This window comes from Somniosus microcephalus, chromosome 11, assembly GCF_052327205.1.
Source record: "Somniosus microcephalus isolate GS21.2 chromosome 11, FLI_Smic_1.0, whole genome shotgun sequence".
Taxonomy (NCBI): domain Eukaryota; kingdom Metazoa; phylum Chordata; class Chondrichthyes; order Squaliformes; family Somniosidae; genus Somniosus; species Somniosus microcephalus.
This window is the reverse complement of record NC_140997.1, coordinates 56,683,793-56,710,819: the sequence shown is the minus strand read 5'-3', so window position 1 is coordinate 56,710,819 and position 27,027 is coordinate 56,683,793. Positions and strand designations below refer to the sequence as shown.

Sequence of the window (27,027 nt, the reverse complement as noted above, 5' to 3'; positions counted from 1 at the left end):
GCTTTTTTATTTTTCCTGCCAAAGTGTATAACCTCGCACTTTCCCACATTATACTCCATCTGCTAAATGTTCGCCCACTCACTTAGCCTGTCTATATCCCTTTGCAGATTCTTTGAGTCTTCTGCACAACTTGCTTTCCCACCCATCTTTGCATCATCCGCAAACTTGGCTACATTACACTCGGTCCCTTCATCCAAGTTATTAATGTAGATTGTAAATAGTTGAGGCCTGTAGAAGTGCATCAGCATAGATATATATATCCACACATATTAGTATAAAATAAGCACACATACTCTGTTATATTAAAATGGAGTCTGGAACGTTCAGCAGGCCAAAATGGCTTCACACAGTACAAAATAAGGGGGAAACAGGCAGGCCCATATTAGGAAGCGGTTTAAGGAAGAGGATGTGACTCCTTTGTAGCTTGCAGGCTAGACAGTTCCATAAACAAGATAAGCTTAGCAGAACAAATTAATGACAACCGAAGGACATGTACTGTAAACATTCATATGAATGTCCAGAACCAAAGTGAGAGACAAACCGTCTCCATTGTATAAAATTAATTAACTTTATCTAAAGGTATTCCTGCATCATGACTTTTGATTATCTATTGGCTAACCTTATCTTAAGACACCGAGGCTCTGCTGACCCTTTAGTCATCTTCTTGTTGACCTTAAACATTCCTTACTCATCTCTTTTTAATGTTATTAATTGTGTCTCTCAATACTATACCATGTGATAAAAGGTTTTGATCTTTGTGTATAAAAAGAGGTGTTTTTGTCCATGTATTCGGAGAAGTCACGATAGCCTTTGCCTACGTGAAGCTCCCCTTGCTAGCAAGTAATTAAATAAATAAAGTCTGCCTTTGACGATCACTTTGTTTCACAGAGTCTTATTGAACAGTCGAAACTTCGACAGTTTCTTGGAGGTTCCACCGAGATCGCTTGCTGCCTTTCGGTAAGTCACGGACGAGGACACCATACTTTGCTAACGACAAATCCTGAATGGCCATAAGTGAGGTTTTCTCACAGAAAAGGATTTCTCTTTAGATACATAGTAGGTGTAGTCTGTCACTTCCAACGGGAGCACTGCGATCGGTTAAGACTCATGTGTGTTTGGAACTTGAGTTAACTTGTTGTAACCTTTGGCTTCTTTTTGACATTAAGAGGAGGATACTGCCGGTTCGGGTTTCAAAACTATCGGACAAAGGGAGACAACAGAGAGGTCGCGACCAGGTTGAGTTCCGGAATATATGTGAGTGTACTGTGAAGGGATTAGCCTGAAGGATAGACACAGAAAGAAAGAAATAAGGGTACCAGAGGGCCTGTGAAGAGACTAGCTCGAAGGATAGGCAGAGAGTGCACAGTGACGTAATCTGTGAAGGGACTACCTAGTAATCCCGAAGGATAGATAGGCAGTTAGAGTAAGGATAAGTATAGAATAAGGATTCAGAAATAAAACACAACTGTTTTGTAAAATAACGCTTATATGCATATGTAAAATTTGTAAAGATTTAAAGGAAAACTGTTAGTGACTGAGTTGATCGACTAGGACAAGGAAGTGCCTGTCTCAAACGCGCAGCCTTAGACCGGTTGTTAAGAGGGGAAATCCCCCACGCGAAGGTCGGGACCCTGAAGTGGGCGGAGAGGCATAAAGACACTTAGGATCTGATACGCTTATCAATTACTCCATAAAAGACGATGAATCAGGAAGGTGATGAAAAGGCTTTTATTAACTAGAGAACAGAGCATGCCTCTCGTGGGTGGCTGGTTCCAAGAAGGAAGTGAGTCGGCGAAACCCCCACCTTTATACCTGGTCATGTGGGCGGAGTCAGCTGAGGCATGCCTTGGTACACAGCGCCACCCAGAGGTAACAATATACAATAACAGTGGTTTACCACATTCACCCCTTGTTTAAAATTAAGTCCGGCGGGGTGAAGGGTACTACAAGTTCGTGTAGTTAAGTCTATCAGGAGGCCTTGTCTGACGTCCTGATCGTCGTGGTGGCGGCGGCGGTGTTGCAGCATCCAACGTCGGATCTGGTGTCTGGGTGGTCAACGAAGGGTCCTGGGGCTCCGGCATGTCGTCTACAGGGGTTGGATTGGGAGGGGTGGTGGGGGATAACGGTGGTAGTTCAGGGGTACCCGAGGGTGCGAGATCTCGTATGGAGACCGTGTCCTCCCGCCCGTCTGGGTATGTCACCCAGGCATACTGGGGGTTGGCGTGTAGGTGGTGCACCCTCTCGACCAGGGGGTCCGTTTTATGGGTCCTTACGTGCCTCCGCAGTAGGACGGGCCCAGGAGAAGTCAGCCATGCCGGTAGCGAGGTTCCCGATGTGGACTTCCTGGGGAAAACGAACATTTGCTCATGAGGGGTGGCATTAGTGGCAGTACAAAGCAGTGACCGGATGGAGTGGAGCGCCGCAGGGAGGACCTCCTGCCAGCGAGAGGTCGGAAGGCCCTTAGATTTTAAGGCTAAGAGGACGGCCTTCCAAACCGTCGCGTTCTCTCTTTCCACCTGGCCGTTCCCCCGGGGGTTGTAGCTGGTGGTTCTGCTCGTAGCAATACCTCTCGCTAGCAGGTACTGCCGAAGTTCGTCGCTCATGAAAGATGAGCCCCTGTCGCTATGTATATAGCTAGGGAACCCGAACAAGGCGAAGAGGTCATTCAGACATTTGATGACCGTGGTACTGGTCATGTCTGGGCAAGGGATGGCAAACGGGAAACGGGAGTACTCATCAATTATGTTGAGGAAGTACACATTGTGGTCAGAGGAGGGGAGGGGCCCTTTAAAATCGCGCTCAGGCACTCGAAGGGGCGAGTGGCCTTGATCAGGCTTGCTCTGTCCGGCCTATAAAAGTGCGGTTTGCACTCGGCACAGATTTGGCAGTTCCTGGTCATGGTCCTGACCTCCTCGATGGAGTAGGGCAGGTTACGGGATTTGATGAAATGGAAGAACCTGGTGACCCCCGGGTGGCAGAGGTCATTGTGGAGGGTCTGCAGTCTATCAACCTGCGCGTTGGCGCATGTACCACGTGATAGGGCGTCTGGGGGCTCATTTAGTTTCCCGGGCCGGTACAAGATATCATAATTGTAGGTGGAGAGTTCGATTCTCCACCTCAAGATCTTGTCGTTCTTGATTTTGCCCCTCTGCTTATTATTAAACATAAAAGCTACTGAACGCTGGTCAGTGAGCAGGGTAAACCGTTTTCCGGCCAGGTAATGCCTCCAGTGACACACCGCTTCCACAATAGCCTGGGCCTCCTTTTCGACAGAGGAGTGTCGGGTCTCGGGGCCCTGGAGGGTCCTTGAGAAAAAGGCCACGGGTCTGCCCGCCTGGTTAAGGGTCGCAGCTAGGGCGAAGTCGGATGCATCGCTCTCCACTTGGAAGGGGATCGACTCATCCACTGCGTGCATTGTGGCCTTCGCGATATCGCTCTTGATAAGAGTGAAGGCTGCACACGCCTCTGGTGTCAGGGGGAAGGAGGTGGATTTGATGAGGGGTCTAGCTTTGTCTGCATAGTGGGGCACCCACTGGGCATAGTAGGAGAAAAACCCCAGGCATCTCTTCGGTGCTTTTTGGCAGTGGGGGAGGGGTAGCTCCATTAGGGGGCGCATTCTGTCGGGGTCGGGCCCGATGACTCCGTTCTCCACCACGCAGCCGAGAATGGCGAGGCGTTTGGTGCGAAACATACATTTCTCTTTATTGTACGTTAGGTTCAGCCGTTGGGCCGTACGGAGGAATTTTTCTAGATTAACGTCCTGGTCCTGCTGGTCGTGGCCACAGATGGTGACGTTATCCAGATAGGGAAAGGTGGCCTGCAGCGCGTTCTCGTCAACCATCCGGTCCATCTCCCTTTGGAAGACCGAAACCCCGTTGGTGACGCTGAAGGGAACCCTAAGGAAGTGGTAGAGGCGGCCGTTCGCCTCGAAGGCAGTATACTGGCGGTCCTCATGGCGGATGGGGAGCTGGTGGTATGCTGACTTAAGGTCAATGGTGGAGAATACTTTGTATTGCGCAATCTGGTTGACCATATCAGATATGCGAGGAAGGGGGTATGCGTCCAGCTGAGTGTACCGGTTTATGGTTTGGCTGTAGTCAATGACCAGGCGGCGTTTATCAGTGGTTTTAACGACTACAACCTGGGCTCGCCAGGGGCTAGTGCTCCCTTCGATAATGCCCTCCTTCAAGAGCCGCTCCACCTCAGAGCTAATGAAAGCTCTGTCCCCGGCGCTGTACCGCCTGCTCTTGGTAGCGATGGGTTTACAGTCGTGGGTGAGGTTAGCGAACAAGGGAGGGGGGGGGACTTTTAGTGTGGAAAGGCTGCAGGTGGTTTGCGGCGGGCGATTTAAAAGGTGTTGGTTGCAGACTGTGAGTGGGGGGCGGGGTCCACCGTATGCTAATGTGACACTTTTAAGGTGGCACTGAAAATCCAACCCTAGCAGCACGGCAGCGCAGAGACGGGGCAGGACTAGAAGTTTAAAATTTTTATATTCTGTGCCCCCAACCGAAAAGGTCACCACACAGTAGCCGCCGACGTCCATTGAATGGGACTTGGACGCCATAGAAATCCAATGGCGCGTCGGCAGGACTGTGAGGGAGTGGCTACGTACCGTGTCTGGGTGAATAAAACTCTCTGTGCTCCCGCTGTCGATTAGGCAAGTGGTGGCGCGGCCGTTTACCGTGATATCCATCATGGAGCTGGATAGATGATGAGGGAGGGCTTGATCCAGCGTAACGGAGGCCAGTGTATGGCTTAGTGAGTCGGTATGGTCGTCTGACGAGACGGTGGTCGAGTCCGGAGACGAAGTGGCGGTTGAGTGCGGCGGATAAAATGGCGGCGGCCATGCGGCCGGAGGTGCACAAAATGGCGGATAAGATGGCTGCCCCCATGGTTCGCACGCGGCGCTGCTGGCGTTCGCTGGTTTCCCCCTGCAGGCATTGGCGTAATGGCCTTTCTTCCCGCAGCCCGAGCAGGTAGCGGTCTTAGCCGGGCAGTGCGCTCTAGGGTGTTTTAACTGGCCACAGAAATAGCATTTTTGGGCCTGGTTACGGGGCATCGCTGCGGTTCTTACCGGGGGCGGCTGTCCCAGTTGATTTCGGGACATCGCTGCAGCAGTTGGTGCCGGGGGCGGTGGTCCCATGTCCCACGGTCGCGATGGCCATGGCGCAGCGCCGTTACGTGAGTATGCTTCGAGGTTTCGGTGGGCCGCATCTAGCGAGAGCGCAAGGGCTACGGCCGTCTTCAGATCGAGCTCCTTGCTTTCGCGCAGTCTCTGCCGGGAGTAGTCGGACTGGAGGCCCCTGACGAAGGCATCACAAGTAAGTCCCTCCGCGTGCCCCGCAGCCGTTACCTCCTTACAGTCGCAGTCTCTGCAGAGTGTCTGTAACGCCCGTAAAAATGCCTCTACCGATTCCCCCGGTTGCTGCCTGCGGGATCCCAAGAGGTGTCTGGCGTAAATCGTGTTCACTCGGTGCGTGTATTGCCCTTCTAGTAGTTCGAGGGCCGCCGTGTACGTAGTAGCGTCCCGGATGAGCGTATATACTTGAGGGCTCACCTGGGTGGTCAAAACTTTTAGTTTGTTCTCCTCCGATGTCACGGCGGAGGCTCCTAGGAAGGATTCAAAGCAGCTCAGCCAGTGTTCGAAATTGGTTGATGAACCCGCTGCTTGAGGGTCGAGGTCCAGGCATGCCGGTCTGAGGGCTCGCAGCAACGCCTGCTGTTGTTGCTGTTCAGGTGTCGCCATTTTACTTCTAGTTAATAAAATTGATACGCTTATCAATTACTCCATAAAAGACGATGAATCAGGAAGGTGATGAAAAGGCTTTTATTAACTAGAGAACAGAGCATGCCTCTCGTGGGTGGCTGGTTCCAAGAAGGAAGTGAGTCGGCGAAACCCCCACCTTTATACCTGGTCATGTGGGCGGAGTCAGCTGAGGCATGCCTTGGTACACAGCGCCACCCAGAGGTAACAATATACAATAACAGTGGTTTACCACAGGATCGTGATACTCAGTTATTAGTTGTTAAAAGCTTGTAAAATAAGGCCTCGATCTGTAGAGCGTACCACGCAGATCGAGAAAACTGTCGGATTGTAATTTAGCTTTTGTAGAAAGCCTGCATAACTGTACTTACGCTATTTTATGTCTGAGTTCTTTTGTGTATCTGTTTGGACCTTCAAGTTATTCCTTAGTATTTTCTTGATTGTTATTATTGTATGTTATTGTTCATCGCTGTCAGCACTTTGGTCAGCCTGTAGGGGTCGTGAGAGGGTTGAGGGTAAAACTTGCGACCCAGAACAAGTGCAGCTGGTGGGAATTGAGAACTAACTAGGATGGGAGCTGCACAAAGCAAGGTCCCCGAAAGGGGAACCCCAGCTTTCCATATTTTTCAAAATTGTGGCCGATCATCCACAAATGATTTACCTAAATGGTCTAATTGGACCAAGAATGACAAATACCCGTTCCCTATAGACGGAACCTTTAATTTAGACAGAATAACATGTCTAGAGAATTGCCTCGTAACTAGAGACCCGCAGAGAAAAGGAAAAAAAAAAAGAAGTAAATTGGTCAGCCTTCTCAGATTGGAAAAAGGAAGCAGAGAGGCGACGCGAACGAAGTATAGAAGTTAGTAAACATAATAAAAAAGAGGGATGAGATTAATCAGGAACAGAATAAACAACAAAAAGTTAAACAAATCAGGGTTGGCAGGGTCCACAAAATTTATCCGGAAACAGAAATACCCAAGCCCAGGTTAACACTCGTCCACAGACTAATTGGACAACTAGCAATCCCTGGGGAAATCAAAGTGGCCCAAACGAAGAGTTTGGACAAAATCCAAATTGTTCAGCATGACGTTACTTAGAGCCCACCCCAGACATTGCCCAGGAACAACAGGCTGTGGTACAATTGCCTGCAGTATCATTAAATTCTAAAGAAGAGCCATTTATAAATTTAAATATGAATGGAACACAAGTTCCATTTTTTGGTAGACACTGGAGCAATTAATTCGGTCTTGACTAAACAATATGCAGTAGGAGCACCTTGTATCAATCAGAGTGTCAAGTGTGTAGGACTTTCAGGAACAACCCAGACTATGGTATGGCCCACTCCATTGGATGTACAGATGAAAGACTTTCATGAACAGCATGCATTCTTATTATCTGAAGACGTTCCCATCAACTTATTAGGAAGAGATTTGTTGTGTAAAATGAAAGCAGTGATATCATGTATGGAAAAAGGACTGAAGGTATATGTTCCAACTGACAGATGTGGGATGTACCCATTGCAGGTCCACAATTCTCCTATTTTGTATTGTTGAACTAATCATGATGACAACCTCAGTAAACAATTACTGATGGCTGTGGGAGCATTGCAGTATGCCACAAGATCAGTATCAGAATACCAGAAGCAGTTTAATTTGGGACATTGGCATGATAAATTGCACTGTATAGCCTATTATGACAAAACGGGAGAAGATCTAGAAGTGACAATTAATTACAAGCCCTTTCTGCATCAGAAATATTCACTTAAAATCCGAAGAATTTTAATTGGGCAAGAAGGAATAGCGTCACCAATCTTGTTGACCCAAACAGCATGGGAATTATTCAGGGTAAAAGACTCTAAGCCACACTGTACACTAGCAGTGGCGCATGAATTCAAACCTTCTGATCTAGGACAGATGGTCCTACGCCTATCAAAAGCTGCAGTTCAACAGGAGTGGAGAATAAGTCAGGGTTGGTTCAAGACCTAAGAGCAGTTAACGAGTCTGTTCTCCCTGCCTACCCGGTGGTCCCAAACCCAGCCACCATCCTGACCAGTATACCTCCTAATTCAAGGTATTATATGGTCATTGATCTCTGCTCAGCCTTCTTCAGCATTCCTATTCACCAAGATTCCCAGTTCCTGTTTGCCTTCACGTTCAAAGGAACCCAATACACATGGACCAGGCTGCCACAAGGCTATACAGAAAGCTGAACTCTCTTTTCGCAGTGCCTCAAACATGATTTACAGAACATTGTCTTAACCGATGGGTTAACCCTCATACAGTAAGTAGACGACCTGCTAATTGCATCACCTACCCAAGAGGCATTGTGAATCAGTGACTCAGCTTATCACTAAGCCTCGTATAGACATTGTAGAAACTCCTCTGGACAATAGCGATTTTATATTTTATGTGGATGGATCAGCCCTCAGAGACGAAAAGGGCTCGCCAAAAAGTGCATATGCCATTTCCGATGATTATTCAATTATCCAAGTATGCTGACTACCATCTTTCTTTTCAGCACAACAAGCAGAACTGTTTGCCGTTACAAGAGCATGTATTTTAGCTACAGGAAAATCAGTGAATATTTATATTGACTCTCGGTATGCATTTGGAGTCACTCATAATTATGGTCAAATTTGGAAACTTAGAGGATTCCTGACTTCATCAGGATCTACAGTTAAAAATGCTGAACAAATTGATAACCTTTTAAAGGCTCTCCAGTGTCCTACAAAAATTGCTGTTATTAAATGCAAAGCATATACAGGCAATCAAGACCAGGCTTCTTTGGGCAATGATAGGGCGGATCGAGCAACTAAGGCTGCTGCTCTTTCTGATACAGGGTCACAAGTGTCTGCATATGTTCTTAGAAATCAAGATCCAGACAATCCCCCACCCACAATTGATGACGTTTTGGCCTATCAATTACAGGCCAGTCCGGACGAAGTGTTAGCTTGGGTGAATGATTCTTGTTTTAAAACACCTGAAGGAGTATGGGTCTACCATGACGGCCGCATGGTGGCTTCCAAGTCAATACTCCCATGGATTGCCTGATGTGTCCACATGTTCACATGCAGGCAAAGGGGGGATGGCAGACTATATCACACAAACTTGGTATTCACCAGGCAGTGACAATTACAAAACAAATTAGTGAACAATGCATTACCTGCCAAACAATGAACCCAGGTAAAACGGAAAAGGTACAGGCTGCCTCCCACCCAAATCCAACAGGACCCTTTGTACATTTACAGATGGATTTTATTGAATTACCGGTATGTTTAGGATTTAAGTATGTATTAGTTATGTTTTCACGATGGATTGAAGCCTTTCCATGTAAAAAAAAAAATGATGCAGTTACTGTTGCAAAAGGTTTGTTAAAAGAAATTGTACCACGATTTGGTATACCTGCACAACTTTCAAGTGACAATGGACTTCTACTGCAGCTATCATCCACAGTCAGCGGGACTGGTAGAAAAATATAATGGTATGCTGAAGAATAAACGTTCTAAACTTTGCAATGAAACTGGACTTAAATGGGTCGAACTATTACCCCTAGCATTGATGATAATGCGAGCAGCAACTAACAGGACAACCGGACTATCGCCACAAGAGATTGTTATGGGACGACCCCTAAGACTGCCATTTTCAGCGTCACTTACGGTTAAGCAAATGGACATCCATAAAATGGATGAGAACATGTTAAACTATTGTATTGCATTAACTAGATGTATTTCCAGCTTTCACCAGCAGGTAAAAGAGGCGCAAACGGAACCAGCGGAAGGAAGGTGCCATAACTTGGAACCAGGAGATAACGTATACGTAAAGGTCTTCAAAAAAAAGAACGGACTACAACCACGCTTTGAAGGGCCATACCAAGTACTCCTGACAACGAACACAGCTGTTAAAAACAAGGAAAGACCGACCTGGATACACGCATCCCATTGCAAGAAAGCACCAGACGGGGACATTTAAAAAAAAAGACTTGAGACGATGAAATTATTGTTTACGCTGTATGTGCTCATTGAGATGGTATACGTAAACTGTCAGAGATATATTGAAGAACCCCGAAAGAAACGAGAATTACATGTTAACACTTTTCTGTATATGGCTTACGAGCATGCTAAGGATAGTGGTAGATCTAGCTGCTGGGTCTGTGCCTATATACCCATTCACACCACAGGAGGAATCCCACTAAGATCTATTCCCTTTAATATTTCCGAAACAGCAGAATGGATCATAAGGCGAAATAGTTCAGGCAACCCAGACAGAACCATGGATATGATTCAGTGGAGATCAGCAGGTTATAATCTGACCACCTTCCAGGGATGGTATCAACCCAATTATAACCATACTCGAGCGGCACCTTCCTCTCCTTAACTAACACCTCAGGAGTTGGCAGACCGCAAGGGTCGTTATGCCTTAAAAAGGAGGTCAAGGTAGGGAGGAAGGTTGGACAGAGAATAGGAGAGAGTTCCTGCAATCAAACAGTCACGTGGCAACCACCTATTCCTGGTCTGACCAAGCAGGGAACGTTTTTACTAGAATGGACCAAGGTGTTTAATAAAACCAGTAAGTCGCTATGGGCTGGCGATGCTTTCCGCTTATGGAGGGAGATCAGGACAATCCCTTTCGTGAAGAGATGATACGGTTGGACAAAATACGATTTTAACAATTAGGATAGACAAGAGAGGAGAGACGATCTTAGATAAGGTCAGCCATCAATACAGGTATTATCCCGGGGATGGTCAAAACGGAAATGAAGTCGGTATCCTTAGGCCAAAATTTAAATTTGGCACGAGGACCGACAAAAGGGACTGAAAGAATTAATGTGGGCTATATTGTCCTAGGTAGGACAAAATGGGGGAATGTAGAAGTGCATCAGCATAGATATATATATCCGCACATATTAGTATAAAATAAGCACACATACTCTGTTATATTAAAATGGAGTCTGGAACGTTCAGCAGGCCAAAATGGCTTCACACAGTACAAAATAAGGGGGAAACAGGCAGGCCCATATTAGGAAGCGGTTTAAGGAAGAGGATGTGACTCCTTTGTAGCTTGCAGGCTAGACAGTTCCATAAACAAGATAAGCTTAGCAGAACAAATTAATGACAACCGAAGGACATGTACTGTAAACATTCATATGAATGTCCAGAACCAAAGTGAGAGACAAACCGTCTCCATTGTATAAAATTAATTAACTTTATCTAAAGGTATTCCTGCATCATGACTTTTGATTATCTATTGGCTAACCTTATCTTAAGACACCGAGGCTCTGCTGACCCTTTAGTCATCTTCTTGTTGACCTTAAACATTCCTTACTCATCTCTTTTTAATGTTATTAATTGTGTCTCTCAATACTATACCATGTGATAAAAGGTTTTGATCTTTGTGTATAAAAAGAGGTGTTTTTGTCCATGTATTCGGAGAAGTCACGATAGCCTTTGCCTACGTGAAGCTCCCCTTACTAGCAAGTAATTAAATAAAGTCTGCCTTTGACGATCACTTTGTTTCACAGAGTCTTATTGAACAGTCGAAACTTCGACAGGCCCCAGCACCAATCCCCGTGGCACCCTACTAGTTACTGTTTGCCAACCGGAAAATGACCCATTTATCCCGATTCTCTGCTTTCTGTTAGTTAGCCAATTCTCTATCCATGCTAAGATATTACCCCCAATTCTGTGAGCTCTTATCTTGTGTAGTAACCTTTTATGCGGCACCTTATCGAATGCCTTCTGGAAATACAAATACACCACATCCACTGGTTCACCTTTATCCACCCTGCTCGTTGCCTCCTCAAAGAACTCCAGCAAGTTTGTTAAATGTGATTTCCCTTTCATAAAACCATGCTGACTCTGCTTGACTGCATTATGATTTTCCAAATAGTGCAAATGAAATTATGCACATGAGCACCCATTCAACCACCAATATACTGCACTCCCGTGTTGCCTAAATACCACAGATTTAAGTACGGTATAACATCAAAACAGAAATAGGTCATTTAAATACCAAGTCCCTGACGCTAATAATGCCATTCTTGTAGCAGCTTGGTCAAAGCTGATGCGCTGTGCATTAGTAGCAGAAAAATATCCAAGTTCTGAAATTCCATTGTGATTCTCCCAGTCTCCTGCCACAACTTTGGCAAGAGACCAGCAGATACACAGATCGTCTGTGGTCTTTTCTCAGGGGGTTCCACCAGTCTCCTACCAAAGTTACAGCAAGAAACTGGAAGGTGTCACACCGATTCCTTCGGGGAGGCCGATTTACTCAATAGATTTACGCAATAGGAAAATCGCCCCCAATGTCTCATTTCGGAATAAAGAAATAAATTAGTTTTCTTACCAATCTGATAATAAGAGCAGATCTGAGGGACCCAAGTCAGTGGGGCTGACTGGAGAAGTTAGATTTTGGACTTGTGGCACACAGGTAATTTGCTTGACATTTTGCTTCTGTGACAACTCACAAACATTACATCTTCCATTTCTCTCTTCGTGGAAAAACGTATCAATGTTTTAATGCCCCAAATGTGTTTTATTTTTAAATTAGTCTGTCCAGAGCTCTAAGGTAGCTACAGTGAGAGACTATGATTTCAGGTCTAAAATTGGGTGTTGCCTCACAGCGCCAGGGACCCGGGTTCGAATCTGGCCTCGGGTGACTGTCTGTGTGGAGTTTGCACATTCTCCCCGTGTTTGCGTGGGTTTTCTCCGGGTGCTCCGGTTTCCTCCCACAGTCCAAAGATGTGCGGGTTAGGTTGATTGGCTATGATAAAAATTGACCCTTAGTGTTAGGGGGATTAAATACGTGGGGTTACGGCGATAGGGTGGGATATGTGTTGGTGTAGGGGTTACAGGGATCGGGTGGGATATGTGTCGGTGCAGGCTCGATGGGCCGAAATGGCCTCTATCTGTACTGTGAGGTTTCTGTGATTCTGTGATTATGCTGAGCTCCTGGGTGCTTAGCAAAGTAGTATAGCCTTGCTGGAGAAGGCAATTTTCAAGTGAAATTGAAAGAGTACAGTGCTTGCTGTTCGGATATTTTATCTCCTCAATTTAGAATGAAGGAATAAAGTAGCTAATGTTATATCTACATCGTTGGTAGGAAGAATAATGGTATCCCTACTAAAAGAGAAAATAGAAAACATCTAGAAACCCAAAATATATAATGAATTGTCAGCACGGAGTTCAAAAGGGAAAGTCTTGCTTGCCCAACCTCATTGAATTCTTTGAAGAGGTAACAAGAGAGTAGACAAGGATAGTGCAGTAGAGGCAATTTATCTAGATTTACAAAAGGCCTTCGAGAAGGTGCCAGAAGGATGATACCAGAACAACACATCCTGAGCGAACAAGTCTGCAGTAGATGTCTCCGCCTCGAATCTCTCCAGCTCAGAGTCATTGGGCTGGAGTGCAAGTTGGAGACACTCTGACACATAAGGGAGGAGGAGGAGTATCTGGACAGTTTGCTCCAGACTTCGGTCACGCCTCGTAGAGAGGTGCAGGATCAGAATGGGTTTGGTGTGACCGATAGTGTGCAGAGTAAGGGGAACCCAGGTAAGAATGGGAACAAGGATTCACAAAAACTGATCCTATCCAACAGCTACCTGTGAGGATAAGGATAAAGACTGTCGGAAGGACAGCCAGAATACAGACTATGGCACCTTAGAGCAGGAGGTTGTCCAAAGGGGGGGAGGAGGAGAGGAAGTGTAATGTGGTAGTTGTAGGGGATTCTATAATTAGGGGGACAGATAGCATCCTTTGTAAGCAAGATCGAGAGTCCCACATGGTATGTTGCCTACCTGGTGCCAGGGTAATGGACATCTCAAACCGGCTTGAAAGAATATTGGAGAGAGAGGGGGAGGATCCAGTCATTGTGGTCCATGTTGGGACCAACAACATAGGAAAGAGGTCCTGTTTGGGGAGTACCAGGAACTAGGAGCTAAATTAAAGTACAGGACCTAAAGGGTTATAATGTCTGGATTATTACCGGAGCCACGTGCAAATTGCTGTAGAGATAAGCTGATTGGGGAAGTACACACATGGCTAAAGGAATGGTGTGGGAAAAAGGGATTCCATTTCATGGGGCACTGGCACCAGTATTGGGACAGGAAGGAACTGTACCATTAGGACAGGCTGGGACCAGGATCCTAGCGGAAAGAATAGGGCAGTCACAGTACATTAAACTAGTAAATGGGGGGGGGGGGGGCGGCTCAGGGGGAAATTACAATAAAAATAGTAGTTCAAAAACAGACAAAAGGGAAGAGAGTAGAGTAGCAGTCAGAAATTGAGCTTTAGGCACTACAGGTCAAGGGAAAACTAAAAGATGTAAAGCGATTAAACCAGGAGAGAGAAATAAGAAACATGTGAATAAAGCATTAGAGCTGAAGGACATGCTAGGGTGTGTGGCCCAAATAAGCGTTCTTTATACAAACGCATGGAGTATAAGGAATAAATTGAATGAACTGCAGGAACAAATTAAAATTGGAGGGTATGACATGGTAGCCATTATTGAGACATGGCTGCAGGACAGTCAGCACTGGGAACTAAATATACCAGAATATGAGGTTTACAGGACAGACAGGGAAAATGGCAGAGGGGGAGGAGTAGCCTTAGTGATTAGGGATGAAATCACTTCAATGATGAGAGGATTTAAAGAGAAGTAAACAGCCAGTGGAGACCTTATGGGTTGAATTAAGAAATAGGAAAAGATCTAAGACTGTAGTGGGAGTTGTGAATAGGCCACCTGGTAGCAGCTGTGAAGTGCTAGATAGTATAAATGCAGAAATTAGACAAGCGTGTAGTAAAGATAGAGTGGTTTTAATGGGGGATTTTAACTTTCATATAGATTGGGAAAAGCAGACTAGCACTTGTCAGAAAGGTAGTGAATTTCTTGAGTGTGTCCGGGATAGTTTTCTACAACAATATGTCCTAGCGGCAACAAGGGGGCAAGCCATATTAGATTTAGTAATGAGTAATGAGCCAGATTTAGTTAACAGCCTAACTGTGCGTGAACATTTATCCAACAGCGATCATAACATGATTGAGTTCAAAGTAGCATTTGAAAGGGAGAAACGCGAAACAACTGCTAAGAATCTAGATTTAGGTGAGGCCAACTTTAACAGGATGAGGCAGAGACTGTCCAAAGTAAACTGGGCAAATCTGTTAATCGGTAAAATGACAGAAGATCAGTGGGAGATGTTTAAAAAAGAAATTAACATGATACAGAACCAGTTTATATCCCTGAGGGGCAAGAGCTCTATTTGCCAAAAAGAAACAGCCATGGACAACTAGAGGTGAGGGACAGCATAAAACTAAAGGAAAGGGCATACAAAAATGGAAAAAATGGCACAGATCCTGGCAAATGGGAAAGATACAAAGAACAGCAAAGGGTCACAAAACAGACAGTAAGAGCTACAAAAAGAGAGTATGAAATGAAGCTTGCAAGGGATATCAAAATCAATACGAAGAATTTATATAGTTGCATTAGGAAAAAGAGGGTGGTCTGCAGCAATGTTGGCCCCTTAAAAACTGAAAGTGGTGATATTGTCAATGACAATGGGGAAATGGCGGACATGTTGAATAATTACTTTGCGTCAGTATTTACAGTAGAAAAAGAGTAGATAGAGGGAAACTGTTCCCATTGGCGGAAATCCCAAAGAAACTAATACTGAATCGGGGATAGGGACTCAATAAAATTAACGTAGTTAAAATAACAGTAATAAAGAAAATAATGGCACTAAAGAGTGACAAATCCCCAGGGCCAGATGGTTTCCATCCCAGGGTTTTAAATAAAGTAGGTGAGCACATTGCAGATGCCCTAACTATAATCTTCCAAAGTTCTCTAGATTCAGGAACTGTCCCTTTAGATTGGAAAACTGCGCCTGTCACTCCGCTTTTGAAGAATGCCGAGAGAGGGAAACCAGGGAATTATAGATCAGTTAGCCTAACATCTGTTGTGGGGAAATTGCTAGAGTCTATAATTAAGGGTAGAGTAACTGAACACCTCGAAAATGTTCAGTTGATCAGAGAGAGCCAGCATGGATTTGTGAAAGGTAGGTCATGCCCGACAAACCCGATTGAATTTTTTGAAGCGGTGACTAAAGTAGTGGACAGGGGAATGTCTACAGATGTTACTTATATTGACTTCCAGAAGGCATTTGATGAAGTCCCACATAAGAGACTGTTAACTAAGGTAGAAGCCCACGGAGTTGAGGGCAAATTATTGACCTGGTTAGGAAATTGGCTGAGCGGCAGGAGACAGAGAGTAGGGATAATGGGTAGGTACTCAAATTGGCAGGATTTGACTAGTAGTGTCCTGCAGGGATCTGTGTTGGGGCCTCAACTAGTCACAGTATTTATTAACAACTTAGATGATGGCATAGAAAGTCATATATCCAAATTTGCTGATGACACAAAGCATTGTAGACTGTAGATGAAAGCATAAAATTACAAAGGGATATCGACAGATTAAGTGAATGGGCAAAACTGTGGCAAATGGATTTCAATGTAAGCAAATGCGAGGTCATCCACTTTGGACCTAAAAAGGATAGAACAGGGTACTTTCTAAATGGTAAAAAGCTAAAAACAGTGGATGTCCAAAGAGACTTGGGGGTTCAGGAATATTGATCATTAATATGTCATGAACAGGTACAGAAAATAATCAAAAAGACAAATGGAATGTTGGCCTTTATATCTAGAGTACAAGGGGTGGAAGTTATGCTGCAGCTATATAAAACCCTGGTTAGACCACATCTGGAGTACTGTGTGTAGTTCTGGGCAACACACCGTAGGAAGGATATATTGGCCTTGGAGGGAGTGCAGCGTAGGTTTACTAGAATGATACCTGGACTTCAAGGGTTATGTTACAAGGAGAGATTACACAAATTAGGGTTGTATTCTCTACAATTTGGAATGTTAAGGGGTGATCTGATCGAAGTTTTCAGGATATTAAGGGGAACAGATAGGGGAGATAGAAACTATTTCCGCTAGTTGGGGATTCTAGGACTAGGGGGCATAGTCTAAAAATTAGAGCTAAACCTTTCAGGAGTGAAATTAGGAAACACTTCTACACACAAAGGGTGGCAGAAGTTTGGAACTCTCCTGCAAACAGCAATTGATGCTAGATCAATTGTTCATTTTAAATCGGAGATTGATAGCTTTTTGTTAACCAAAGGTATTAAGGGATATGGGCCAAAGACGGGTATATGGAACTAGGTCGCAAGACAGCCATGATCTCATCGAGTGGCGGAACAGGCTTGTAAGAGTTTCGCAAAATTCCCCTGAAAACAAGAGAAACATTGGTCCACATCGTGGATGAAGATTTATGTGTTTTTGAATTGCCTCTGGGTCAGATCAATGTTTTGAAGCATGCTCAGAGCCACGAAAGACTGCTGGACTGGACTACAACGGAGTCGAGGAAATTCGTGGAAGTATTCACACACATTGAGAAGGAACATCTTTTAAGGCTTGTGCTTTTGAGCCCGGTCAAACACAGAGGTTTACAGCTTGTAATGTGTTTGTGTGAAAGACCTGTCAATCAAACCAGGGAGGTCAGGAGTTGCCTACTTGACCCGAGGTCGATTATGGCTGGCTATGATTCAGCAGCCAATCACAGTCCCTTTTTTGTGTACTGGTCAGACAGAACGGCAGCAGAATGAAAGACCTGTCAATCAAACCAGGGAAGTCAGGAGTTGCCCACTTGACCCAAGGCCGATTATGGCTGGCTATGTTTAAACAAGCAATTCAGCAACCAATCACAGTCCTTTTGTTTGTGTACTGGAACTTTAGGCGGGAATTTTTCCAGACAGAGCGACAGCAGCAACAGGTATAAAAGATAGCTACTGAGAAGCTATCGGGTCTCTTTTTACTTCGCTGGATCACAGGTGAGCAGAGTGTTCTGACTCCTCAACAAGACAACCTAGCAAGAACTTTGGGGTGGTGATTTAAGGGAATTGCTAAGATTGTTTAAATAACATTGTAGCCATTGTATCCCTCGTTTTTGCCGTCTGTACCCCCTTGTTATATACTTTTGTTGCATTTACTATGTTCGTGTGGTATAGTTTATATTTGATTATGGTTCTTTAGTTTAATAAATTTTGACTTTGCTCACATCCAAACAAATTGTCTGCTTTAACATCATTAATTGTAAGTCCTCCAGTCAGAACTGAAAGGTGGGGTAGCGATTCGGAACCGCTGTTAAAATTGGTTTACAGTGCAGCAGGCAAAAAGGCTGCTGGCCAGGTATGTTACCATAAAACAGGAAATAGATGCCCCCCCTACAGGCTCGAGGGGCTGATTGGCCTATTCCTGTGTTCCTATGTTCCTAACAGCAAGGTTATTCCCATCAGGAAAGGATGGACAGAGAAGGCTGAGAGGTGATTTAATAGAGGTCTTTAAAATTATGAAAGGTTTTGATAGAGTAGACAGAGAGAGTGTTTCCACTTGTGAGGAAGAGCAAAACTAGAGGCCATTAATATAAGATAATCACCAAGAAATGAAATAGGGAATTCAGAAGAAACTTCTTTTACCCAGAGAGTGGTGAGAATGTGGAACTCGTTACCAGAGGGAGCAGTTGAGGCGAGTAGTACAGGAGGCCATGCCGGCTCTCTGCAAGAGCTCTTCAGCTAGTCCCACTCCCCCACCCTTTCCCTGTAGCACTGCAACATTTTTTCCTTCAGGTACTTATCCAATTCCCTTTTGAAAGCCACGAATGAATCTGCCTCCACCACCCTTTCAAGGCAGTGAATTCAAGATCACAACCACTCGCTGCATAAAAAAGTTTTCCCTCATGTTGCCTTTGGTTCTTCAGCCAATCACATTAAATCTGTGTCCTCTGGTTCTCGACCCTTCCGCCAATGGAAACAGTTTCTCTCTATCTACTCTGTCTAGACCCCTCATGATTTTGATCTCCTCTCAACCTTGTACAATAGCAAAATACTGTACTGTGGACGCTGGAATCCAAAACCAAAACAGAAAATGCTGAAAACACTCAGCAGGCCAGGCAGCATCTGTGGAGAGATGAAAAGGGTTAACGTTTCAGGTCTGTGACCCTTCATCAGAACTGGAAAAAGTTAGAGATGTAGCAGATTTTAACCAGGTGCAGAGGCAGGGGAAGGGGGGGGGGCGCAGGTGGGGAGGAAAGAACAAAAGGGACAGTCTGCAATAGGGTAGAAAGCAGGAGTGGTTAAAGGTTGCAAATGGGGATGGTAGAATCTTTTGATTGGGCACTTTATGAGCCTTCTGGACTCAACATCGAGTTCAACAATTTCAGACCATAACCTCTGCCCCTATTTTTTCAGGCAGCAGCTGTTGATGAGGAGGAGACTCGAGTGGAGCATAAACACCAGCATGGATTGGTTGAGCCAAATGGCCCGTTTCTGTGCTGTATATGCTATGTAACTCTATGTAATTTCTGCACAAATTTATCAAACTCTTCAAAAAAACATCCACCTACTTTCTTGTTATCATCCAATGCAGTGTTCATATTTTCAATCCAAACCGCATCAACAGGTCCATCAAATACAATCCACTTTCTGGCATCGGTAATAGAAATTGCTTGCATACGAAAGGTTGTGGCGAGAATTCCATCTGTCCACTCATGGCTTACAGGATCAAAGCAGCCATACAGCTGGCCCATGGTTACAGACTTAGGATTAATTATAGAATATTCAACAGCATACTCGTCCATTAATTTAGCTTAAAAATAAAACAAATGAAACACATAAGAGGATTCACCACAACTCAAGTCACAGTTTGTATTTTTCTATTTCAGCACTCACAATTGACACTGGAATATATGTTCCAGTTTGGCATAATAACCCAATTGCAATTCTTTTCCTTCTCACCTGAAAACGAAACAAATATTCCAACAGATCCATGTTGCATTCAACCCCTGGCTCTCTGGGAGACAATTTATTTATAAAACTCAAAATAGCAGTTACGGACACATGACAGAAATAGATCTTGCGGAGCCTCTCACTTTGTAGTTGGCAAATGAGAGACATGGGCCGGAATTTTAATCGGGAGGCAGGTTGGGGGTGGAGGGGCTAGGAAACAGTCGGGAAGCCAAATTTAACGGGGAAGGACCTGGGCCGGCATAAGGATCATCGGTGGGGCGGGGATAGTGTGGGAGGGCGATTGGAGGCCTGGTTGGGTGTGGGGGGGGGGTGGGGGGGGGAGGAGAATAGAAGGTCTCGTGGAAGATCAGAGGTCTCAGTGGGGGGGGGGGTGGGTCTCCGATCGCGGGGTGATGCAGGGATGCTGGATCCAGGAGGTAAGTGTTAAGGAAATTAACTCCTGGATCCAGCAATCCTTGTCCTACTTTAGCTGGCGGGTTCTTCGAGGCCAGAGAAACCCAACCAGCCATAGTTAAATTTAAATTTGAAATCGTGGTTAAATCTGAGGAATGCCAGCCTCATAATATTTAAACGGGCGACCGCCTGATGGGAGCAGGTTGACTACCCACCCCCACATCATGCCTCCATTAAAACCAGAAGCAGGTCCAGGTCGGGATTCAGTTTTTTAACACTTTAACCTCCCACCTGACCCCAACCCACCCATTTTTTGGGATTAAAATTCCCCCCATGGTGGTTGGGGCGGCGGGATTTTCGAGTAGCGCTCAAGACTGACGCAAAGCCAGCAGCCGCTCCATCCGCCCATTTGTGTTGGCCCGAGCCATTTATTAGCATGCCGCAGCTCGCCAACTCTGAGATGGCAGGAAATCGGCCGACCTCATGCTTAGCCAGTCAGCATGTCAGGCCTGGTTAAGGTAATCCCAGGGAGATTGGGGCAGGGGCTCAAATGGGCCAGTAAAATTGAAAACTTGAGTGATCTCCAGTGGTCCCCAGCGCAACGCCTGATACAACTGGGTGGAGCGTGCACAGTGCATGCTCTGCCCATTTGTACCTGAATATTGCAAGCGGAGCCATAGAACCGGCATAGAATCCCGATATGCATATTTCAGCAGCCTGTTTAAAGCAGGCAGGATACTCGCCCACTTACATGCCCAACTGAAAATTGTAATTTGTCATACACCGCTGATACAATGCAGTTCATTGTAATGGGCGAATATCGAATGCACAGAAGCCATTTGGTTCATCTAGTCTGCACTGGTGTTATTCTTCATATGATCCACTGAGTTTAATCTATTTTCTTGCTTGCTCTCGCATACCTCTATATCTGCTAAATTGCACATAAATGTCTTTACACATCCTTATTCAAATCTACTTTAGTACACACAAACATTAAGCTCTGTTTGTGGTAATCACCAAGCCATAAAACCACAGAAGTTTACAGCATAGGAGGCCACCTGGCTCATCGTGCCTGCACCGCCTCTTTGTGATCCAGAATTAATCCCAATTCCCTTGCTCTCCCCATAGCCCTGTGTATCCTCTGCTTTTTAATATTTATCCAATTTTCCCTTAAAAGGATTCAATTGTCTCTGCCTGAACCATTCCCCATGGAAAAGCATTCTATGCTCCAACATTCTGTGTAACCTCTTTCACATTGCAATACTCTCACAAACACATTAGTCTGAACTTCTTTCCATTATTTTAACAGAAGTTGTAACCCATTGATTTTAGCAGGCCAATGCTGCTGCTAAAATAGCAAAGGAATTTGAATGAACACATTAAGTAATGACCTGATTTCAAGGCATGAAAAAAGTTAACCTATACAAAAATCAATAAGATTAATATGGGTTACCTGACAATAATGTATCACTCATCATTATATTATAATATATACAAGATTTGTATGTCAATATATTGTGTTGTTACATTATTCCATTTATTTTGCTTGCTGACATAATCAGTCATATTTACTAGTAGCCATAGCAGGAGGTAACAAAATAGACAAGTGGGTCACAAATACCACAGAAGTATTTCAATCTGTAAAGATATATATATCTTATTTTGACAAGTCATTTGCTATATAAGTATCTGATAAACTGATACCTGCATACAAGTCACCAAGTGCTGCTGCCAACACTTTGAAGGCACAGGTTTTACCACCAAAAGGATCGCCAACAATCATAAATCCATGACGTACTAACATCATCTCATAAATCTGATGGAGCAAAGTATAAATTAACAGAATACTTCATTTCAGTCACTAGGTTATATCTCTTACAGAAACTGGTACAGAAACAAAGGATACATACATACATACACTAGCTGGAGTGCCCGGCGGTGCCGAGGGTTTTTTGAGGGCATGTTGTTGTTGCAAGAGAGAGGGAGCGACTGGGGGGAAGAGAGAGAGGGAGCGACTGGGGGGGGAAGAGAGAGAGAGAGAGAGCGACTGGGGGGAAGAGAGAGAGCGCGCGACTGGGGGGGGAAGAGAGAGAGAGAGCGACTGGGGGGAAGAGAGAGAGAGCGACTGGGGGGAAGAGAGAGAGCGCGACTGGGGGGAAGAGAGAGAGCGCGACTGGGGGGAAGAGAGAGAGCGCGACTGGGGGGAAGAGAGAGAGCGACTGGGGGGAAGAGAGAGAGCGCGACTGGGGGGGAGAGAGCGCGACTGGGGGGAAGAGAGAGAGCGCGACTGGGGGGAAGAGAGAGAGCGCGACTGGGGGGAAGAGAGAGAGCGACTGGGGGGAAGAGAGAGAGCGACTGGGGGGAAGAGAGAGAGCGACTGGGGGGAAGAGAGAGAGCGACTGGGGGGAAGAGAGAGAGCGACTGGGGGGAAGAGAGAGAGCGACTGGGGGGAAGAGAGAGAGCGACTGGGGGGGAAGAGAGAGAGCGACTGGGGGGAAGAGAGAGAGAGAGAGCGACTGGGGGGAAGAGAGAGAGAGAGCGACTGGGGGGAAGAGAGAGAGAGAGCGAGTGGGGGGGGAAGAGAGCGAGCGAGTGGGGGGGGAAGAGAGCGAGCGAGTGGGGGGAAGAGAGCGAGCGAGTGGGGGGAAGAGAGCGAGCGAGTGGGGGGAAGAGAGCGAGCGAGTGGGGGGAAGAGAGCGAGCGAGTGGGGGGAAGAGAGCGAGCGAGTGGGGGGAAGAGAGCGAGCGAGTGGGGGGAAGAGAGCGAGCGAGTGGGGGGAAGAGAGCGAGCGAGTGGGGGGAAGAGAGCGAGCGAGTGGGGGGAAGAGAGCGAGCGAGTGGGGGGAAGAGAGCGAGCGAGTGGGGGGAAGAGAGCGAGCGAGTGGGGGGAAGAGAGCGAGCGAGTGGGGGGAAGAGAGCGAGCGAGTGGGGGGAAGAGAGCGAGCGAGTGGGGGGAAGAGAGCGAGCGAGTGGGGGGAAGAGAGCGAGCGAGTGGGGGGAAGAGAGCGAGCGAGTGGGGGGAAGAGAGCGAGCGAGTGGGGGGAAGAGAGCGAGCGAGTGGGGGGAAGAGAGCGAGCGAGTGGGGGGAAGAGAGCGAGCGAGTGGGGGGAAGAGAGAGAGAGAGCGACGGGGGGGGAAGAGAGAGAGAGCGCGACGGGGGGGAAGAGAGAGAGAGAGAGCGACTGGGGGGGAAGAGAGAGAGCGCGACTGGGGGAAGAGAGAGCGAGTGACTGGGGGAAGAGAGAGAGAGCGACGGGGGGAAGAGAGAGAGAGCGACTGCGGGGGAAGAGAGAGAGAGAGCGACTGGGGGAAGAGAGAGCGACGGGGGGAAGAGAGAGCGACTGGGGGGAAGAGAGAGAGAGCGACTGGGGGGAAGAAAGAGAGCGCGACTGGGGGGAAGAAAGAGAGAGCGACTGGGGGGGGAAGAGAGAGAGCGCGCGACTGGGGGGGAAGAGAGAGAGCGACGGGGGAAGAGAGAGAGAGCGAGCGACGGGGGGAAGAGAGAGCAAGCGGGGGGAAGAGAGAGCGAGCGAGCGGGGGGAAGAGAGAGCGAGCGAGCGGGGGGAAGAGAGAGCGAGCGAGCGGGGGGAAGAGAGCGAGCGAGCGGGGGGAAGAGAGCGAGCGAGCGGGGGGAAGAGAGCGAGCGAGCGGGGGGAAGAGAGCGAGCGAGCGGGGGGAAGAGAGCGAGCGAGCGGGGGGAAGAGAGCGAGCGAGGGGGGGAAGAGAGCGAGCGAGGGGGGGGAAGAGAGAGAGCGAGGGGGGGAAGAGAGAGAGCGAGGGGGGGGAAGAGAGAGAGCGAGCGGGGGGAAGAGAGAGAGCGAGCGGGGGGGAAGAGAGAGCGAGCGGGGGGAAGAGAGAGAGCGAGCGGGGGGAAGAGAGAGAGCGAGCGGGGGGAAGAGAGCGAGCGAGCGGGGGGAAGAGAGCGAGCGGGGGGAAGAGAGCGAGCGAGCGGGGGGAAGAGAGCGAGCGAGCGGGGGGAAGAGAGCGAGCGAGCGGGGGGAAGAGAGCGAGCGAGCGGGGGGAAGAGAGCGAGCGAGCGGGGGGAAGAGAGCGAGCGAGCGGGGGGAAGAGAGCGAGCGAGCGGGGGGAAGAGAGCGAGCGAGCGGGGGGAAGAGAGCGAGCGAGCGGGGGGAAGAGAGCGAGCGAGCGGGGGGAAGAGAGCGAGCGAGCGGGGGGAAGAGAGCGAGCGAGCGGGGGGAAGAGAGCGAGCGAGCGGGGGGAAGAGAGCGAGCGAGCGGGAGGAAGAGAGCGAGCGAGCGGGGGGAAGAGAGCGAGCGAGCGGGGGGAAGAGAGCGAGCGAGCGGGGGGGAAGAGAGCGAGCGAGCGGGGGGAAGAGAGCGAGCGAGCGGGGGGAAGAGAGCGAGCGAGCGGGGGGGAAGAGAGCGAGCGAGCGGGGGGAAGAGAGCGAGCGAGCGGGGGGAAGAGAGCGAGCGAGCGGGGGGAAGAGAGAGAGAGAGCGGGGGGAAGAGAGAGAGAGAGCGGGGGGAAGAGAGAGAGAGAGCGGGGGGAAGAGAGAGAGCGAGCGGGGGGAAGAGAGAGAGCGAGCGGGGGGAAGAGAGAGAGCGAGCGGGGGGAAGAGAGAGAGCGAGCGGGGGGAAGAGAGAGAGCGAGCGGGGGGAAGAGAGAGAGCGAGCGGGGGGAAGAGAGAGAGCGAGCGGGGGGAAGAGAGAGAGCGAGCGGGGGGAAGAGAGAGAGCGAGCGGGGGGAAGAGAGAGAGCGAGCGGGGGGAAGAGAGAGAGCGAGCGGGGGGAAGAGAGAGAGCGAGCGGGGGGAAGAGAGAGAGCGAGCGGGGGGAAGAGAGAGAGCGAGCGGGGGGAAGAGAGAGAGCGAGCGGGGGGAAGAGAGAGAGCGAGCGGGGGGAAGAGAGAGAGCGAGCGGGGGGAAGAGAGAGAGCGAGCGGGGGGAAGAGAGAGAGCGAGCGGGGGGAAGAGAGAGAGCGAGCGGGGGGAAGAGAGAGAGCGAGCGGGGGGAAGAGAGAGAGCGAGCGGGGGGAAGAGAGAGAGCGAGCGGGGGGAAGAGAGAGAGCGAGCGGGGGGAAGAGAGAGCGAGCGGGGGGAAGAGAGAGCGAGCGGGGGGAAGAGAGAGCGAGCGGGGGGAAGAGAGAGCGAGCGGGGGGAAGAGAGAGCGAGCGGGGGGAAGAGAGAGCGAGCGGGGGGAAGAGAGAGAGCGAGCGGGGGGAAGAGAGAGAGCGAGCGTGGGGAAGAGAGAGAGCGAGCGGGGGGAAGAGAGAGAGAGCGACTGGGGGGAAGAGAGGGAGCGACTGGGGGGAAGAGAGAGAGCGACTGGGGGGAAGAGAGAGCTACTGGGGGGAAGAGAGAGAGCGACTGGGGGAAGAGAGAGAGCGAGTGGGGGGAAGAGAGAGAGCGAGTGGGGGAAGAGAGAGAGCGAGTGGGGGGAAGAGAGCGAGCGGAGGGGAAGAGAGAGCTACGGGGGAGGGAAGAGAGAGAGCGACTGGGGGAAGAGAGAGAGCGAGTGGGGGGAAGAGAGAGAGCGAGTGGGGAAGAGAGGAGAGCGAGTGGGGGGAAGAGAGCGAGCGAGTGGGGGGGAAGAGAGAGAGCGAGTGGGGGAAGAGAGAGAGCGAGTGGGGGGAAGAGAGAGAGCGAGTGGGGGAAGAGAGAGAGCGAGTGGGGGGAAGAGAGCGAGCGAGTGGGGGCAAGAGAGAGAGCGAGTGGGGGGAAGAGAGCGAGCGAGTGGGGGGAAGAGAGCGAGCGAGTGGGGGGAAGAGAGCGAGCAGAGTGGGGGGAAGAGAGCGAGCGAGTGGGGGGAAGAGAGCGAGCGAGTGGGGGGAAGAGAGCGAGCGAGTGGGGGGAAGAGAGCGAGCGAGTGGGGGGAAGAGAGCGAGCGAGTGGGGGGAAGAGAGCGAGCGAGTGGCGGGAAGAGAGCGAGCGAGTGGGGGGAAGAGAGCGAGTGGGGGCAAGAGAGAGAGCGAGTGGGGGAAGAGAGAGAGCGAGTGGGGGAAGAGAGAGGGGGAGAGAGAGAGCGAGTGGGAGGGAAGAGAGAGAGCGAGTGGGGGGGAAGAGAGAGAGCGAGTGGGGGGGAAGAGAGAGAGCGCGCGACTGGGGGGAAGAGAGAGAGCGCGACTGGGGGAAGAGAGAGAGAGAGAGCGACTGGGGGGGAAAGAGAGAGAGAGCTATATATATATATATATATATATATATATAAAAAGGATCCGTCCGTCTGTTTGATCAATTGCATTCCCCTCTATTTGCACACTGGATTATTAGCTGCTACTCTCCCATGTCTAATTTTTTTTTTTTTTTTTTTTTAAACTTTGAAGTAACTTTAATGGTAGCAAATTTGTACAGATTAATCTTTCTTTGCAGCTGCCTTTCTCATTGCTGCCAGCACATTGCTGAGTTCTTCTCTCTTCCTCTTGGCACGGATGTGGGTACCAACTCGCTTTTTGATGAATTTGAGTGCACGCTTGTCTTTAGAGACCTTCAGCAATTCCATTATTGCACGCCTTTCATAGGGGGCAAAACCACATACCTCACGGCTCAGATCTCTGACAAACTTGGTGTGCTTGGTCAGGTGCCCTCTTGTGCGGCACTGCCTTGGGCTGGTCTCATTCTTGGTGACGGGGTGTGTCGCCTGCTGCGCGCGCACCCTGTGCCTGTCCCGTGTGTGCACGACGTCCCTTCCAGCCGACGCCGTCGCCCCGGGTGACGCCAGCTTCCGCTCGGCTCCATCCCGCCCCGCCAGCCTTTACCAAGATGGCGGCGATGGTTCCGCTAGGCTCCGCCCCGCCAGCCTTTACCAAGATGGCGGCGATGGCTCCGCTCGGCTCCGTCCCGCCAGCCTGTACTAAGATGGCGACGATGGCGGGCTGCTGGTTTGGAATCGGGCCCAGCGGGATGGGCGGTGCCTAGCTCGGCGTGGCTGGCGAGGAGAGACCGAGGCTTCGAGGCCTGCAGGCAGCTCATCCACCGCCGAGGGGGGGAAAGCCCGAGTCCCCGGCGCGCGGCCGCAAACGGAGCTGAGTTACGGGACCGGGCGAGGGGGGGGGAAAGCCCAAGTCCC

The 27,027-nt window shown here is 48.7% G+C and overlaps 1 protein-coding gene across 1 annotated transcript in view; it reads right to left on the bottom strand.

The window, feature by feature from the left end:
* dnah3 (dynein axonemal heavy chain 3) overlaps positions 1–27,027 on the bottom strand; it is a 336,640-nt gene that overhangs the window by 116,529 nt on the left and 193,084 nt on the right. Inside the window, exons 34-35 of the mRNA XM_086000753.1 lie at positions 21,713–21,824; positions 19,213–19,454 (exon numbers count right to left, since the gene is read on the bottom strand). Of these exons, the coding sequence (XP_085856879.1) occupies positions 19,213–19,454; positions 21,713–21,824 (354 nt within the window). The remainder of the gene's footprint in view (positions 1–19,212; positions 19,455–21,712; positions 21,825–27,027) is intronic.